Source organism: Rhipicephalus sanguineus, chromosome 7, assembly GCF_013339695.2.
Source record: "Rhipicephalus sanguineus isolate Rsan-2018 chromosome 7, BIME_Rsan_1.4, whole genome shotgun sequence".
NCBI classification, from domain to species: domain Eukaryota; kingdom Metazoa; phylum Arthropoda; class Arachnida; order Ixodida; family Ixodidae; genus Rhipicephalus; species Rhipicephalus sanguineus.
This window is the reverse complement of record NC_051182.1, coordinates 27,877,346-27,893,531: the sequence shown is the minus strand read 5'-3', so window position 1 is coordinate 27,893,531 and position 16,186 is coordinate 27,877,346. Positions and strand designations below refer to the sequence as shown.

Genomic DNA, 16,186 nt, shown 5'->3' with positions numbered 1-16,186 from the left:
GCAGCATGCAAGCTTGGGCTCGGGCGTTCACTTGCTTTCTTCGTTCGTGCGTAGTTAGGGTCACAAACAGCTGTTGCGTGCTTCCCTTTGCAGTTAGCGCATCGGACGTTGCGTCGGCAATCTTTAGAGCGGTGACCTGATATTATGCACTTGAAACATCTACCCGATCTGGCCAGACGGCTTTTCTTCTCATGCAAACTTAAGGTAGAGGTGCACGCTTCCGTAGCATGTGCGGGAGAAAGGCAGAAAAAACAAGTACCTGTCGTCTTGTTAGATTCGCTGTGCAAAATGGAAGCGGTAGGCGTCGCACTGGGCCTCCTGTCACGCCTTCCTTCAGGTGTGTCGCGCACACAGTTCTCCTGTTGCCCGCTTTTCTCACGGGCTTCTACCTCCAGCCGTAGATGATCCAACAGCTGCTGTAGCTCCGTTTCTGACGATTGAGTCTCGTTGGGCCTTTGCAGTGAGCTCTGTCGCTTGTAATGTTCCACCACGATGTCATTGGGGATCACCTTGGTCAGAATCTCGACAAGCATCGCAGCGTATGGAAGCTCCGATCGTCCAAGAGCCTTGAGACCTCTCACGTGTATGGTCACCGTATCTAGGAGATTCCTCATGGCGGTCACGTCAGTGGAGCATCGTACAGGCTTGAGTGTTCTGAGGTTTTCCAAGTACTTCTGCTCGATGATCCTGGTGTTTCCGAAGCGGTTGGTTAGAATTTCGATGGCATCGGCATATGAAGCATCAGTCACTTGAATTCCCTCGATCGCTTTGGCCGCTGGTCCAACCAGAAGGGATTTCAGGTAGTGGAATCTGTCGACGTTCGTCAGACCGGCGTTTGTATGAACTTGGCTAAAACACGTTGGCGGGCTAGTTGGTTTGCATCCATGAAGAGTGGTAAGCGCGACTAGACAGGGACGAAGAAAGAAAACAGACAAGGACACAGCGCTGTGTCCTTGTCTGTTTTCTTTCTTCGTCCCTGTCTAGTCGCGCTTACCACTCTTCAATGGTTTGTATGAACGGCATGCTTGAATACATCCCAGAACGGCTGCCACTGTAGCACTGCTCCGTTGAAGTGAACTAAGTCAAGCTTCGGTAGTCTTGAAGCACCGGCAACCGGCCTTGAGGCATCACCGATGGAACGATCTCCCAAAGTCGTACCTGGGTTTGCGACGTCGTTGGGCATCGGCAGACCTCGGTCCGTCGTCGTTTCAGGCTGAAGTTGTTCGATGTGATAAGAAAGAAGAGACAACGTTGCTGCCGCGTTGTCTTCATACTCCGAGACCGACAGGTAGTCCTCGGCAGCTTGCTCGTCCGTGAGGTGTTCCTCCAGCTGTTCGTTGAGCACCCGTAGTCCGTCGTTGCAGTTCTTTACTCTATCGTGTAGCACTCGAAGCGCCGGGGCGCTGAACTGACTCGATTGAATGAGTTGACTTGCCTCGTTACGGAGACGCGTGTGCAAGGCTCGTTGGGTCGCTCGTTTGCCCTTGATCCGATCCATCTTCGTTGCTGTTGAAGTCCTTTCGTGGTCGGGTCGCTTGGTTCACAAAACTCCCGGGTTTCTCGGCACCATGAAATGTAGAAGAAAGGAAGCTTCGTCGTAGATGAGTGGAAAAAAAATCACAGCATATCCACGGGGTGAATGATGATGAGTCGGGCGAAGCTACGGAGGGAATCATCTGTAAACCGTGAAACTCTTCCGTGAAATGCGCCCAGTACATAATATAAAGAGTGTGAAACATCGTGTATATATTAAACATCAAACTTTTATTGTACTGTTGGTTTACGTGGTCCCTTCATTATCACTTGTGATCGGTGAAATGCAAGGAAGAAGTCCGCTCCCGAGCGAAAGAGCGCCAAGAGCGACCGCATTCCCCGCTCGCCCTGTGCGAATTAAAGGCAAGGCTAGAGGGAAGACAGGACGCGCGTTCCACGACGCGAGGTCGGTAGCATGCCCAAAGAAAGCCAACGGAACGCGATCGTGCAAGTGCTCCGGCTTCGCATCGCATCATGGTTCCATTTAGCGTCCCAAAACCAAACATATTGCTCAAGGTGTGCCTTGCGTTTTTCGTAGAAATAATTTCTTTATCATGTACATTAAGACGAAAAGTTGAAAGCTCACTAGAGTGTATCGCCCGCAAAGTATGTCTTTTAGTGTGATTTAACTCTCGTACGGCTGGGTCCTCGCGCCGTTGCCGGTCCACCTCGCCCGTTGACGATCGGGCGAGGTGGCTACACAACTACTACTACTACACTTTAAGAAAAACATCTGGCGTTCTTTCGTTCTGCTTTTACAAAACATCTGGCGTCTTTCGTTGGTTTATTTCATCAATCAACGGCGTTTTGAACAAAATTTTTATTGTTTAATCACGCACAGGAGAAATCTCACCAGGCACTACCTTGGAGGTAAACAATGGCTGCTAATGGCAATGAGAGACAGAAGAAGTCGGCTTTTAGCTAACACTTACACTTCTACTTCTACTAACGTTTCCTACTGGAACATGCCAATGGCTGCTAATGGGGAATGAGAGACAGAAGAATTCGGCTTTTAGTTAACGCGCACGCTGCGAATTTTTTATTGTTCAACAACGCACACGAGAAATCTCCCACCGGCACCACCTTGGAGGTCAAAGCGTAAGACTTGTTACTCACTACTACGACCACGACGACTACGAGGGACGAACGGGTGCCGCCTTAAGGAGCTTCGCCCCTAAAAGGGGCGACTTTATTGCCCGTAGCACATTTGCAAACGTCCATTCTAGGCCGTTCCAAATTCAGTTCAGCGCGAGACACGAGCCGCTCGCTCCAAAATGCGCTAGTCCCATCGTCGTCGTTTTCTTCTAATATTTCACAATACGTCCATGTCTTTGCCTTCCTGAAAACGCAATCTGCATAGACGCCTTAAACCATGACTTATCTATGGTGCGCTTTTCTACTTCGACGTCATATGTTAACGAAAGGAGAACACTACAGAGTAATGTTCGCGTCACGGAAGTGTATCGATTTCGGAATCAACAAACTCCCACCTGCGGGGACGTGGTCTCAAACACTCAAACCTTGTTGAATGTTGAACTGTCGAACCTCGTTGCGTGCAGGTGAAAGTGCTATTCTACCGTTCCGAGTGCCCGAGCATCTCGGCAGCGAAGTCAATATCAAAGTGAACGGAACTTTCGGAAGCTATGTCTTTGGCGACAGCAAGGAAATTGACTTCCAGAAGTCCAAGAACACAATTCTTGTCCAGTCGGACAAGGCAATGTACAAGCCAGGGCAGAAAGGTATTACCAATGTTTTCTGTCTCTGCATCTATTTGTTCTCAATGCCTGTATATTTTAAAGAGGTTGTCATTGTCACTTTATGCATAGTGAAGCTTTTCCGTCCACAAGATAAGTCCTGGTGAAAGACGCAACCAAATGAATCCAACAGACAATGAGGCCAAGGGAAGTGTAGGGGACATTAACCGCCGTATTTAACTATAGTGTAGTAATTAAGGCGTAAACTGGAATGAATGAAACTCAATTCGTTTCAATTGACGTCATAGTTACTACTCTGCAGTTAAAGACAGCAAATAATGCCGCCTATGCTTTCTTTGTCTTCATTCTCTGTTGGATTCGTTTGGCTGTGTCAATAAAAAAAAACGAGCCCCTCGTAAAGTTTCCTTCTTTCGTTCGTCCTAATAAAAGCGCGCGTAAGAGTATAACAGAAAAACTATTATAATAAGAACAATGAAAGCAAAAGCCCGAATGGAACAAGGACGAATAAGGAACAAGGACCACGGGACAAGCTCTGACTGCCAACTGAATGTTTATTTCATGAAAACGAGCCTTTTATACATTCTCAGAATGAACATGCGCATAACAAACACTCGCTGATCCCACTCACAGTCTTTCTTTTAAGAAGTTTATTTCTCTCTCCGAGAGTACAAGAGAGAGCAAACGGATACACTTGTCACCTTCGTTATGGATCCAAAAGGCCTCTAAAATTTCTCTTTCCTTCTTAGATTTTCCTTTTCTTATAAATTTCGTTTTTTCAAACATGGGAACCCATGCTCACTTCTTACAATGGTGAGCTAAATGACTGCCATATCAATATTTTACGTTATTGCAGTGCTGACGCGCCCGATTGTTGAAACGTTGTCCAGTTTGAACTATATAAACTTTCCCACAGCTCATGGGAATCAGATACACCACATCACTCGTGCATTCACTGAAGCGGGTTTTGTGATTAGTGGTGCATGCGGGAGGCCTATATTTTTGGTTTCATGCCTGCACATATCGAGGTCAGCTTGCAAGGGGCATTGAAAAGCAAGTTAACATTGTGCTGATTTGATACTTTCTTTAGATTGTGTGACAACTTGTTCACGTATGGAACTACGTGCACTGGTCTCTTGTCTTCCCTCTTTTCTTTTTTGCCTGGTTCTCTTTCTGCAGGATAGTTTCGCACACGGATGTGATGGCAGAATGGGGAAATCCTGCGCCTCGTAACCGTGCTAGCTGATTCATACGCCCCTCTTAATCAATTGCGTCTGTGCGCTGCCACCACGTGTATTAAGGCGGCATTAAATAAGTTGTGCGAGCACGAATGTGAGCTTAGGCTGATGAATCGGCTAGAATGGTTATGCGACGCAGGCTTTCCCCATTCTCTCATCACACCCGTGTGAGAAACAATCCTGCAGAGAGAAAAAAACAGAACCAGGTAAAAAAGAAAAGAGGCAGGACAAGGGACCAGTGCACGTAGTTCTATACATGCACAAGTTGTCACACAATCTAAACAAAGTATCAAATAGGCACAATGTTAACTTGCTTTTCAATGCCACGAGGCGATACATAAGATGAATCGTAACACAGCCACTTGCGTCAGGGTACACTGGATTCAAGACCATGCTGCGAACCCTTACAATATTGCTGCTGACCAACAGGCACACGGCCCTCCTAATACAGACTTCCCATCTATTCCCCTTCCATCTCAACCCCTAAATACACCCCGTGCCCGTAAAAATGTTCTCCGGCAGGATACACGCGCTCTTATCCCACCGTGTGTCTGCTCTCTCCCCCTTCAGAAGAACCGACGTTTGGCCGAGTTGGATTGCGTTAAACATGAGTGCTTTTCAGCGCAAACGACGAAACACAGATAAGAAGGAGGAACACGAACACCAGCGCTGTCTCACAACTAACTTTATTAGGAACGAAATCACACATTTTTAAAGCGCAACCTGTCCCACGTGGGCACACGTCGATGACGCCCGGCCAAAGATACAGTAAGAAATCAAAGGTGTAAACATATTGTATCACGAGGCAAAACAGTTCAAGAAAGCAATCTCTCTGCCATGCAAGGTGATAGACGGCACACTTACACACCTAGGGCCTTTCTTGAAGTTATAAAACGCCTCCATTATCTCCCTGGTGGCCTGGTCCGCATGCGCGAAGATACATACGGTGTGTTGAAACATCGGTGTGCATGCATGTTCTGTGGAATGCTTAGCCAAATGAGAATACGGATTGCCTACCAGTGAGCGTTTATGTTCCATTAGTCTAATATTCAGGCAACGGCCCGTTTGGCCTATATATACGTGACCACATGAGAATGGGATTTGGTAAACAACGCCTACTCTGCATGGGACTACCTGAGATATGTGTTTCAGCTTGCACGCTTTTTTTGTTATTTAACCTGTTCTTTTTTCAAGCAACTTTCGATCAATGATTCCACAGATTTTCTTCATTTTGTTCGGGGCTGATAGGAGAACTTTAATTTTGAAACGTGCTGCAACGTTTTTTAGACCATGTGACAGTCTGTGAGCACAAGGTATTACGACACATTTATCTTTGTTCGTTGGCGCCGAATTTATTTCTGAGGTGTGAGTTAATTTCGTTGTTTTTATGAGCTTCTGTACACTCATCCTGAGAACATTATCTGAAAATCCCGACGCTCTGAGACACTCAATCTGTGTTAGGAAACTGTCCGAGATTAAATGACTACATGTTTTAAACAATGCCGCGAACAAGCAGGAAAAAGCTATACCATTTTTTACAACTTTCGAGTGTGCCGAATTAAAACTTAGTGTGGATTTGTTGGATCTTGGGCTGTACTGCCAGCCCACATGTTTCTCGCCTAGTCTAAGGCTGACATCTAGAAATTGCAACTGTTTATTCTGCGGCACTTCATAGGTGAAATTCAGGCCACGCCCACATTCATGGAAAAGATCAAGCACGTTTTTTACCGTATCTGGGAAGCTCGACTCTTTAACAAAAAAAAATCATTCACATAACGCAACACCTTGATTACATTGTCCCCCAGTTGACTTTTTATATTCATGTCCACCCTTCCTAGAAAAATATTGCTCAGAATTGGCGCGACCTTTGATCCTATGCACACCCCCGATCTTTGTATGAAAAACTTCCCTTTCCATTCTACACTCGTTTACGTTAAGTAAAAGGACAGAATTTCCAGAAACGTGCCTACCGAAACACCACACCCACTTGCGAAGGCTATTTCATTATTATCTTCAGTGATACACATTTCTACACTTTGCATTAGGGCGTCATGCGGTAAATTATAATATAAGTCTTCCACGTCTACACTAAACATATTGCATTGACCAGGGCTAGACGAGACAAGAAAAAAAAACGAGAGCATTTGAATTTTGAACAAGAAAGGGATCCACAATTACGAAAGACTTAAGGTGTCTTTGCAGATATGACGACACGCAGTATTGCCAGCTGTCCCTTTCCGTGATTATCGCTCGGAACGGAACTTGAACTTTATGGGCCTTCACAGCGAAGAAAATATCCAAATTAAGCTTTTTGGCCTTGCTTACAGCCGAGGCTAATGTTTCCAGGTTATGGCGGCGAAGAAGTGACAGTGCTCATTCCTTAATTTTATCAGGTTTCCGGTTTACTTGCCTCAAATTCTTATTAATTGCAAGAGCTGCCTTTTCACAGTACACAATATCTGGCACTACAACAAAGAAACCTTCTTTATATGAGGTTAGAATGTGAAGGTGCTTGCTTAGAGCATATTGCACAATGTCCTTCACAGACCTAGTCGTGGAGTCCTTTTTTCACTTCGTTCTAACACGTCCACACATTCACCAATGAAGCGTGGCCTGTCTTCTTCCATCCCAAGACGCGTAATTGTCTGGTTAGAGCTAACCTCTCTGGAGGGCTCAGGCGTGGTTCATGCGCGAACTTCGGTCCCAGACCCAGCGTCCTTCTGTGCTCCTCCGGTATGCTCTCGTCGCCCAGGACCAACACCTTGGCTTCAATTACCTTGACCTTCTGGGGTTTCGGTAGGGAAGGCCGGATATTGTTCCAAGTCCAATCCGCCAGCTGGTTGGAAGTTTTTCGCCATTCTAGGAAAGCCCCCTTCACCTTACTAGGGCGGAGGAAGTCGTGCTTAGGAGGCTTCGGGCAGGGGTGGCCCTTTCCCCGGCTGTTATCTCAACATGGAACTGGTCGCATTTACCACTGGGTAAACCACTGGGCATTTACCACTGGGTTACCACTGGGCATTTACCACTGGGTACATGCCTGTACTGTTCTGTTTCGGTGATGATACCACCTTATATGGACATGCCAAGGGTTACAATCGGAACGCTCCCGTCATCTCCTGCAAGCTGGCCTTCGCTACAGTGACACAAACAGTTATGACCGATGAATACATGACAACATATTTCACACGATATTTGTTCACTTCTTACAGAACACCGGCCTAACGGCGCACATTTAATTCAAATATACAAAACAAATATTATGCCTTAAGGGCAAGTCACGTCGCAAATAAAAAAAAAACGATGCCCCTTGCAAGCTGTCCTCGATATGTGCACGCATGCATCGAAAAAACAGGCCTCCCGCATGCACCACTAATCACAAACCCCGCTTCAGTGAATGCACGAGTGATGTGATGTATCGGATTCCCATGAGCTCTGGGAAAGTTTATATAGTTCAAACTGGACAATGCTTCAACGATCGGGCGCCTCAGCACTGCAATAACGTAAAATATTGATATGGCAGTCATTTAGTTGACCATTGTAAGAAGTGAGCGTCGGTTCCTATGTTTGAAAAAACGAAATTTATAGGAAAAGGATAATCTAAGAAGGAAAGAGAAATTTTAGAGGCCTTTTGGATCCATAGTGAGGGTGACGATTGTATCAGTTCGCCCTCTCTTATACTCTCGGAGAGAGAAATAAATTTCTTAAAAAAAGATTGTGAGTGGGATTAGCGAGTGTTTCTTGTGCGCATGTTCATTCTGAGAATGTATAAAAGGCTCGTTTTCCTGAAATAAACATTCAGTTGTTCGCTGCGCTTGTCCCGTAGTCTCTGTTCCATTCGCGCTGTTACTTTCTTTGTTCTAATTATGAACCAACTAGCCCCCATCAAGTTGTTACAAATAAGATTACTATTCTATCAGTATAAATACTACTCCATCAGTAAACTGATAAACGTACATGACGTTCTTGCATGCTGATTGGTCTTAACGTTGCGCTACGGCATATGCAGCTAAAGTGCTTCCACGTAAACGCGAAACAATGGCGCAATCCCAATTTTCATCATAAACTTATGCACGAGAAAGGTAAAGCTTATGCTATCTTGACGTATATATTGCAAGTTTCGTAAATTTGTGTCTGTTACGTGCTTCTATATTTTTATCCTTGAATGTTCAGAGTTGAAATTTGCGAAATTCATTATCTTTGTTTCGTAGGCCGCTCGTGGTTGAGTTGATTCAGGCTTCTTCGATATTTTATGGAAGGGCACATATTTTCTAAGCGTAGGCAATGCTGACAAAGTGTATTACGCTTTTTGTGTGCAGAGCGTGAGTGCAGAGACTGATTAAGTCCGGGCTATCCTGCATGACTAAGACGCAAAAAAAAAGACAACGACATGATCTAACGACGCAACTTTCCTTTCAGTTCGATTCCGTATTCTGCCTATCAATAACGAGCTCAAGCCTCTCACGGATGCCAAGGTAAGCGCTAGCATATTATTATTACTCACCCGCCTCGATATGAAAAGCCTTGTTTTATCTGAGTGGCTTTCTTTTCTCCATAGTACTTCACGACTTAATATTAACATATTCGTAACTAAGTTCATGGAGAAAAAGAAAGAAACATTAAACTGCGCATTCTACATTGCGTCTTCTTTTAGGCTACCATCTACGTCACAAGCCCCAGCGACGTTCGGATAGCTCAGTGGAACGACGTCTCTTTTGACAAAGGTAAGCGATAATTATGACATTTTGCGGGGGGGGGGGGGGGGTGCGAGGCACTTGCTGAAAACCTTTTGACTGTTTGAGAAAAACACCTATTTTCTTTATTTATTTTCTGAAAAACACCCTCCTTCAACGAAATTTTTTTTTTAGAGGGGGGTTGGAAGGAGAAAGAGGCAGGGGGGCCGTGCCTCCAGAGCCCGGCCCCCCCTCCCCCTGGCTACGGGCCTGGAAGACAGTTTAAAAAGCATTTGTTTCAAGTGCAGTTTCGATCAAAATCACTGAGCTGTGTTTTCGACCTGATCAGCACAATTTTTGTGATTTCCCTTTTGTAAAATGACTTCTCCGTTTGTTAGCTCTGAAATATCTGTGGATATCACGATGGTCCTAATTATTAACCGTCGAAACACTGTCGGCTGCTTTACGCGCCGATCCAACTCACATTTATTTGTGATTTTGTTGATAGAACACTCTTTGTGCGAGTTTCAATATCTAGTTTCACAGAAAACGCTTTGCGTGTTTCGGTTAAGGTTTAGGACATGGCGTCTTGGTAGAGTCTGATCGATGTTGGATAGCGCAACGATTTGACGGAATACAGGAAAGATTCACACACAACAGAGCGCTCTGCTGTGTGTGAATCTTTTCTGTGTGTCCCGTTGAATTGCTGTGTCATCCATCTACAGCCATGTTTTGGTTGTTTTTCTTGTTCAAGCCTCGACGTTACGGTGTGTTTGTTGAAAACTACTGTTAACAGTGCCAGTTGAAGCCGAATAAAGTGCTCGTATCTCTTTCTTTGCATTTCAGGCATCGTGCAGCGAGATTTCCAGCTCACAGACGAACCCGAGTTGGGTCAATGGCAGATTGTCGTCGAACTTCCCACTCAGACAGAGCGGCAGCACTTCGAGGTTAAGGAATACGGTAAGTCAATTCTGCTAAATTTCAAAACACGTCAGAAACGCATGTAACCTTTTTCACAGAGATATTGGACTTATTTGCGCGTTGTATAGGCACACCAGCGTTCGAGATGAAGTTAACGCTCCATGCATCTTCAGAACGCTTCTATTCGACACTCAGTATTTTTTTATTAACGCTGTTTTATTTCGGGCTAGACCAACTATTTATGGACGGCACAAGATTTACATCAATTAAAATATCCCTGTACTTTCCCAGCATCCGTGCAAGGTGTTTCTTAAGTTCACTTCCGGTTTCCACTCCGTTTCCGCTATAGCCTAGCTAAGGAACGCTTCTGAAGAGAAGTTCAGTGAGAAATGATTGTTGACATCGCGGTCATCATGCCCCGCCACACAAAGTGAGTAAAAGAGGCACAGGAGTACAGCTCGCGTCGTATCATATTGCTACATGTAGGAAGCGACTGTGACTCACGTAACAATATGATAATCTTTATTCGGGTCCTGAAGATCGACCCTTAGGTTGACGCAGGCGGCTCCCACGTCAGGACAGTAAGGTTTAACCTTACCGCCGTATCGTGCGCATCGGAGAATTGGGCGAGAGACGAAGATGCGAAGAAGATTCGCTCAGTGTATACGTCCAAACGACAACACTTGACCTGCCCCAATTTCTTGCACAAAATAGCGTGCTAATTTAGGCACCTGTATTTCTAAGCGCACAACAAATCTGCAACTACTCCAATGAAGACACTTTTCAGATTCGTGTTATGACCTATTTCTATGAAAGAGACATTAGCTATTCTTTTTAATTTTCGGTGTGTTTCTGAGTGTCTGATCAAACAATGAAAAGAAAAGAGCTACTCTCAGATATTGCATTTCATTACAGTGTTGCCGAAATTCGAGGTCACCGTAAAGCCGCCATCCTACGTTCTTGCTGATGCCAAGGAAATCACGTGGAAAATTTGTGCACAGTGAGTCCTTTTAGTATGCCCTTCTCTTTGGATTCGCAATGCAGAAAATTTCGTAGAGCAGCAGCTGTGTTATTATTCATTGTCGCGTAATTTAAAGTAATGCACTTAGACTGCTCCCTGCGTTTACAATTTATTACAGCGAAATCTGTTATGAGGTCACAACAGCAGCCGATTTTGGTGCTGTAGCTGTCTGGCGGCTCCGGTGTCCGTCACCGCTATCGCGCCAAATAAGAAATATTGAAAGGAGAAAGACATATCCACAATCGGATGGGATTTGAACCCGGGCCCTCTGCATGGCAGTCGAGTAGTCAAGCACAAAGCCACTCCGGGGCTTCAAACGCCTTCGCCAAAAACCCTATGTAGACGTCATGTAGGGCACGGAATCGTGTTAACATGTGTAATATAGTATGGTAGAAGAGTGAAATAGCAACCAGGCGTCACACAATGAGAATTGAGCAAAGAGTGGGTCGGTAAATGCTTCCAACACATTATAAAGGGCTCGGCCATAATTCTTCATCGTTATCAGCCAGAGCGCGAAGTGCACATAATGCCTTGCAGATGTGTAGCGTGTACCACGCTTCTCCGCAGAATGACGAACAAGAGAGTGCTTCGCTACTTCATAAAAAGGATGATGATTTATGGCGTAGTGGGTACCTTGCAAGTGTACTTGTATTAGTGGCGCCAAGAGAGTTTACAAGTTCTAGAAATGCCGCTCTTCCAGCTTTCGGTGTGACTGTGCTGCTTGTTCGTCGCAGGCCTAGCGATCTTTATACTCAAAGCGTAGCCTCCTAACAACGTTTGTTCTCATTCAGTGGCACTGAGAGCTGGGCAGTAAAGTGTTAAGCCTACACACACACACACACACACACACACACACACACACACACACACACACACACACACACACACACACACACACACACACACACACACATATATATATATATATATATATATATATATACATATATATATACAAGCGCCGTGTGTGTATGTGTGCCTTTTAGGGTCGAAGCGCCTTAAGGCCGAGGTTTGTCTGGCATCTGCACATGTGTCCGTCTCGGCACAGCACCGCACATATCTGTGGCTCAGACCCAGTGCGGGGGATTGGCCAAGACTTGAGCGGTTTTGTAAGATGTTATGGAACTTTAGAATAAGGGAGGTTATTGAATATAAATATTCAATCAAGGCACATGACAGCACACTGCACGCTGCAGTGTAAACACACGAGAGGGCGCATAAGCGCGTTCCAGACCACACATTCTCTTTCTGCCATGGATGAAACGAAATTGCAGTGGCTTAGCTCGGCTATGCCAGGATATACGCAGCGTTAGCAACGGTTCAGCTGATTATTCTGAGCTTTCCAGATTCTCTAGGATTAGCTTGATTGTCATGCTTACTGCTGCTCCAATGACACACATTCGGCCACATCGTTCGGAACAGGTAGACCTGGCAGAATGGCCGGGTAACGATACCCATTGGTAACGCTAAAGAGCGGAATGTTCTGCTTAACGAGTGTCACGAGGCTGTTAAATTAACAAGCTCTCGCGTAGGTTCGTATAAGCAAACCTGGATGACACAACCATCATCCAGGGAAGGAGAAACGAGACCGTCTGCGCCCGGAAGAAAAAAGCAACACTCAGTATATTTGAACAAACGGAAAAAGAGAGAAATTGATAGAAAAGGAAACAAAACATGCAAGAGATAGACAAGGTTAACAGTACTATGAAACGCTTAATAGTAATAATGCGCAAATGTTTTAAGTTCGGAAGGAAAAGACTGTTCACCGTTCCGTACACGTAGCCCCACAGAAGAGACGCAGTAGTGTAGTCGGCGATGCTGGAAGGTGCGGCTGGGACGCTCTCAGGCTGGGCTTGGTGAAGGCGGCGCATGGAGGGAAAGTGGCGTCGGGCGAATCGCGGTCAGCGACCTTTCGGCGTTCGTCCAAACGAGCAGGAGACGTAGGCGTTCCTGGCCAACGCCAGACGTTGAAGAGCCTTGGGTCCTGGTGGGAGCCCGCAGCGGCCACGACGCAGGAACCTGCCGGCCGCCACTCCCGCGCCCTGGTCATGTTCTTTTCTTGGCCACGTCTGAGCCCCGTCTGCTCGCTCTTCCGCTTACACCCGTGGCTCTTCTTCTGACTCGCGTGGAAGATCCTCATTGGACAAATTCGTCGTGCGTAACTTCACGCGCCCTGTTTGCACATCTTCTTTCATTTGCCGCCCCGAGAACTCGCGTCCGCGCATTCAGTCGTCGTCTTTTTTTTTCTTGCGCCGATGCATTCGCGCACTTTTGAAAACGCGCACTTCACTCATCACAATAAGTCCCCCTTTCGAAAAGCTTTTTTTTTTCTAAAGAAAAAACTGTCGTTGAGTGCGCGTTTGGCCACACACTACACATATGCAACGCAGTCCACTGCACTGTCTTAGCGTAACACACCTAATGGATCTTGAAAGTTACCACACACAGAAATCAACTCGTTGAGTACACCACACATTTCTTACATATTTACACCGTCGTGAGAAAAACTATACATCGCGTCACACTTCGCATGACGTGCAAGTTCATAATCTAAAATATTTACAAGAAGTACACCTCGGTGGTCCGCAATCAAAAATCCAAAAGGAGCAACCGGTTATTTGAACTCGACGCTCAAGTTATAGCATCCCAAACAAGCCGAACAGCCCTGATCACCTGGCTAGAGAAAAGAAACTGACGCCCTTGGATTAATTTTCCACCGTAGGCTTGTCTGTACCTAAACCTGTGAAGCATCGGAGTCTCAAGCACCAAATTGCTAGCGTCAACGCAGGAATGTCTGCATTCAAGTCGCAAGCGCTGTCTCCAGGCGCACGAGCGCAGGAGCGTCTGAGTGACGGCTTCCTTCTCGAGAATGCCTTGCCTCCGCCCGTTAGCTTCTAAAGGCCCAGAAACCTTAAAAGCAATCACTGGTGCACCCCGAGACGCCATAGAGCATGAGTCGGCTTCCTTACTGCTCCGATAGCAAAGAACTGGTCAAATAATACTCTCTTGGGGATCACTCTGTACCAGTGCAGCGTCTTGTTCTTCAACACCAATGACCCCTCCATCTGCGTCATCTTGCCGGCCCTCGTAGTCACATAGCGCCGACGGAGCTTTCGACTCTGTTCTCAGTTTTTCGACCATTGCTTCTGCACTCCGCTTTAATTCTCCCACACAAATCGGTTGTGCATTTACTCGAGACGTTACTCTCGCTATCTTTTTGGGAGGCTTACTTATTAGATGCGAAGTATCTTAAGGCGAAGCTCAATCCGGTGGTGGTGTGGTGGTGGTGGTGGTGTGCGGCGTGACCACCCTTACTGCGCATGCGCATACCCTCTCCACACACCTCCTCTCCACTTTCCCTCTCCCCTTCCCCTCTCCACTCTCCATCTCCACTTTCCCTTTCCCCCTCCCCTCTCCCATACACCTCTCCCTTTCCCCTTTCCACTCGTCCTCTAAAACGCGGGCTAGACATACCGAAATTCGCTCCTGCGCAACGCCGCGATGAGCTCGAGCGCATGCGCGTCCCCTCCTCTTCTCTCTCCTCTCCTACGCTGCCCCCCTCTGGCCCGCCTGTCGACCGCGTTCCCCGCTCGCCTGTGAGAATTAACGGCCAGGCTAGATGGAAGATACGACGCGCGTAGCGTCCCTCTTCGCATTCCACGACGCGAGGTCGGTAGCATGCCCAACAAACGCCAACGGAACGCGATCGTGCAAGTGCTCCGGCTTCGCATCGCCTCATGGTCCCCTTTAGCGGGAGATGGTGTAATTTTATGGTTCTCGACCATATCCGTCCAGTCCGCTACCGTAGCCTGTGCTACACAGGACTCTGCGGCGACCGACTTGCTTCATGCACTGCTTTCTCGCAGAGCTATGTTACATGTTTCTGTTGCAGTCGGTATACCTGAAGACCCTGCGTCTTCACTAAATGTCGCCCCACAGACTTCGAAAAGAGCCTCCGTGGGAACATCTATTACTCTTACACTAGGGCTCCCTTTTTCTGTATGTGCTTCACTAAGTGTGCAATCTGTTGCACCTTTCTGGATAGCGACATCACTTTCAAAGAAACTTGACCTTCCTTTCTTACCATACTTTAAGCCATACTTAGCGCTGCCCCTAGAACTTGGTTGGCCTCACCCTCGCTCTCCGCCTCGCCTCTGTCCTCTATTTGTAGAGAGCCTGTACCTAAAGTGTGGTTGCTGGCGTTTGCAATACTACCACTAAAGAGCGACACTGATTCACTCGTAAAGGCCCTGCCTTCGGAGCACACATCGAGTATCTGCTCTTTGGAGCTCAGGTATGAAAATTGCTCCTGCCATTCTCAACCTTCTCGTCGCCTCGTTTCGACATCCGCCAGTTTAAGCCTCAAGTGCTGCGTTCTTTGCCTTAGCTCTTCAAGCTCTCTTTCCTTCTTTCTCATTTCACGTTCGAACTCCATCAGGGAAGGAGAAACGAGACCATTTGTGCACACAAACTAACAAAAACAATATATTTACACAGCAGAAATAAAGAGTGTGAGGGAGAGAGGAAGGTACACAAAATGCAAGCGCAAAAAAAGTTAACAGGAATAGGAAACGACTAACAGCTCACAGAATACATCTGTAGAAGGAAAAACAGTGTCACCGTTCATCTGGACGTGGAGCTTGTAGCGGAGACTGTGAAGGCAAGGCACGGACGCACTCACGCAGACGGCGGCGGCTGAGATGCGGAGACGCTCACTCGAATGGCCAGAAGCGTAGGGCGAGTCGAGGTCAACGGCCGGACGCCCCTTCGGCGTTCGCCAGCCGCAGACTCGGGTTGAAGCGGGAGACGCTGGTCTTGCCTGGCCAACGCCAGACGACTGAAGAAGCTGGGTACGCGCCCAGGTGGGAGCCCGCAGCGGCCTCGAGGCAGGAACTCTGCCGGCCGCCACTCCCGCGCCCTGGTCGCCTTCTTCCCTCGGTCACGTCCCGGCCACGTCTCCTCGCTTTGCCGTTCTACCCCCGTGGCTTTTCTTGCAGAACACCGTGGCGGCTCTTCATTGGGCCAAAAGTGTTCACGCTCACACGCGCTACGGTCGCAAGTCATCGTCGTCGTCTTCTTTGGTTTGTCTTT

At 46.9% G+C, this 16,186-nt stretch overlaps 1 protein-coding gene across 1 annotated transcript in view; it reads left to right on the top strand.

Annotated features, from left to right (window-relative positions):
* Positions 1-16,186, top strand: part of LOC119398570 (alpha-2-macroglobulin-like) — a 97,803-nt gene that overhangs the window by 23,763 nt on the left and 57,854 nt on the right. The window contains 5 exon segments of the mRNA XM_049417352.1: positions 3,093-3,272; positions 8,900-8,955; positions 9,135-9,204; positions 10,000-10,113; positions 10,990-11,074. Coding sequence (XP_049273309.1) covers positions 3,093-3,272; positions 8,900-8,955; positions 9,135-9,204; positions 10,000-10,113; positions 10,990-11,074 — 505 coding nt within the window.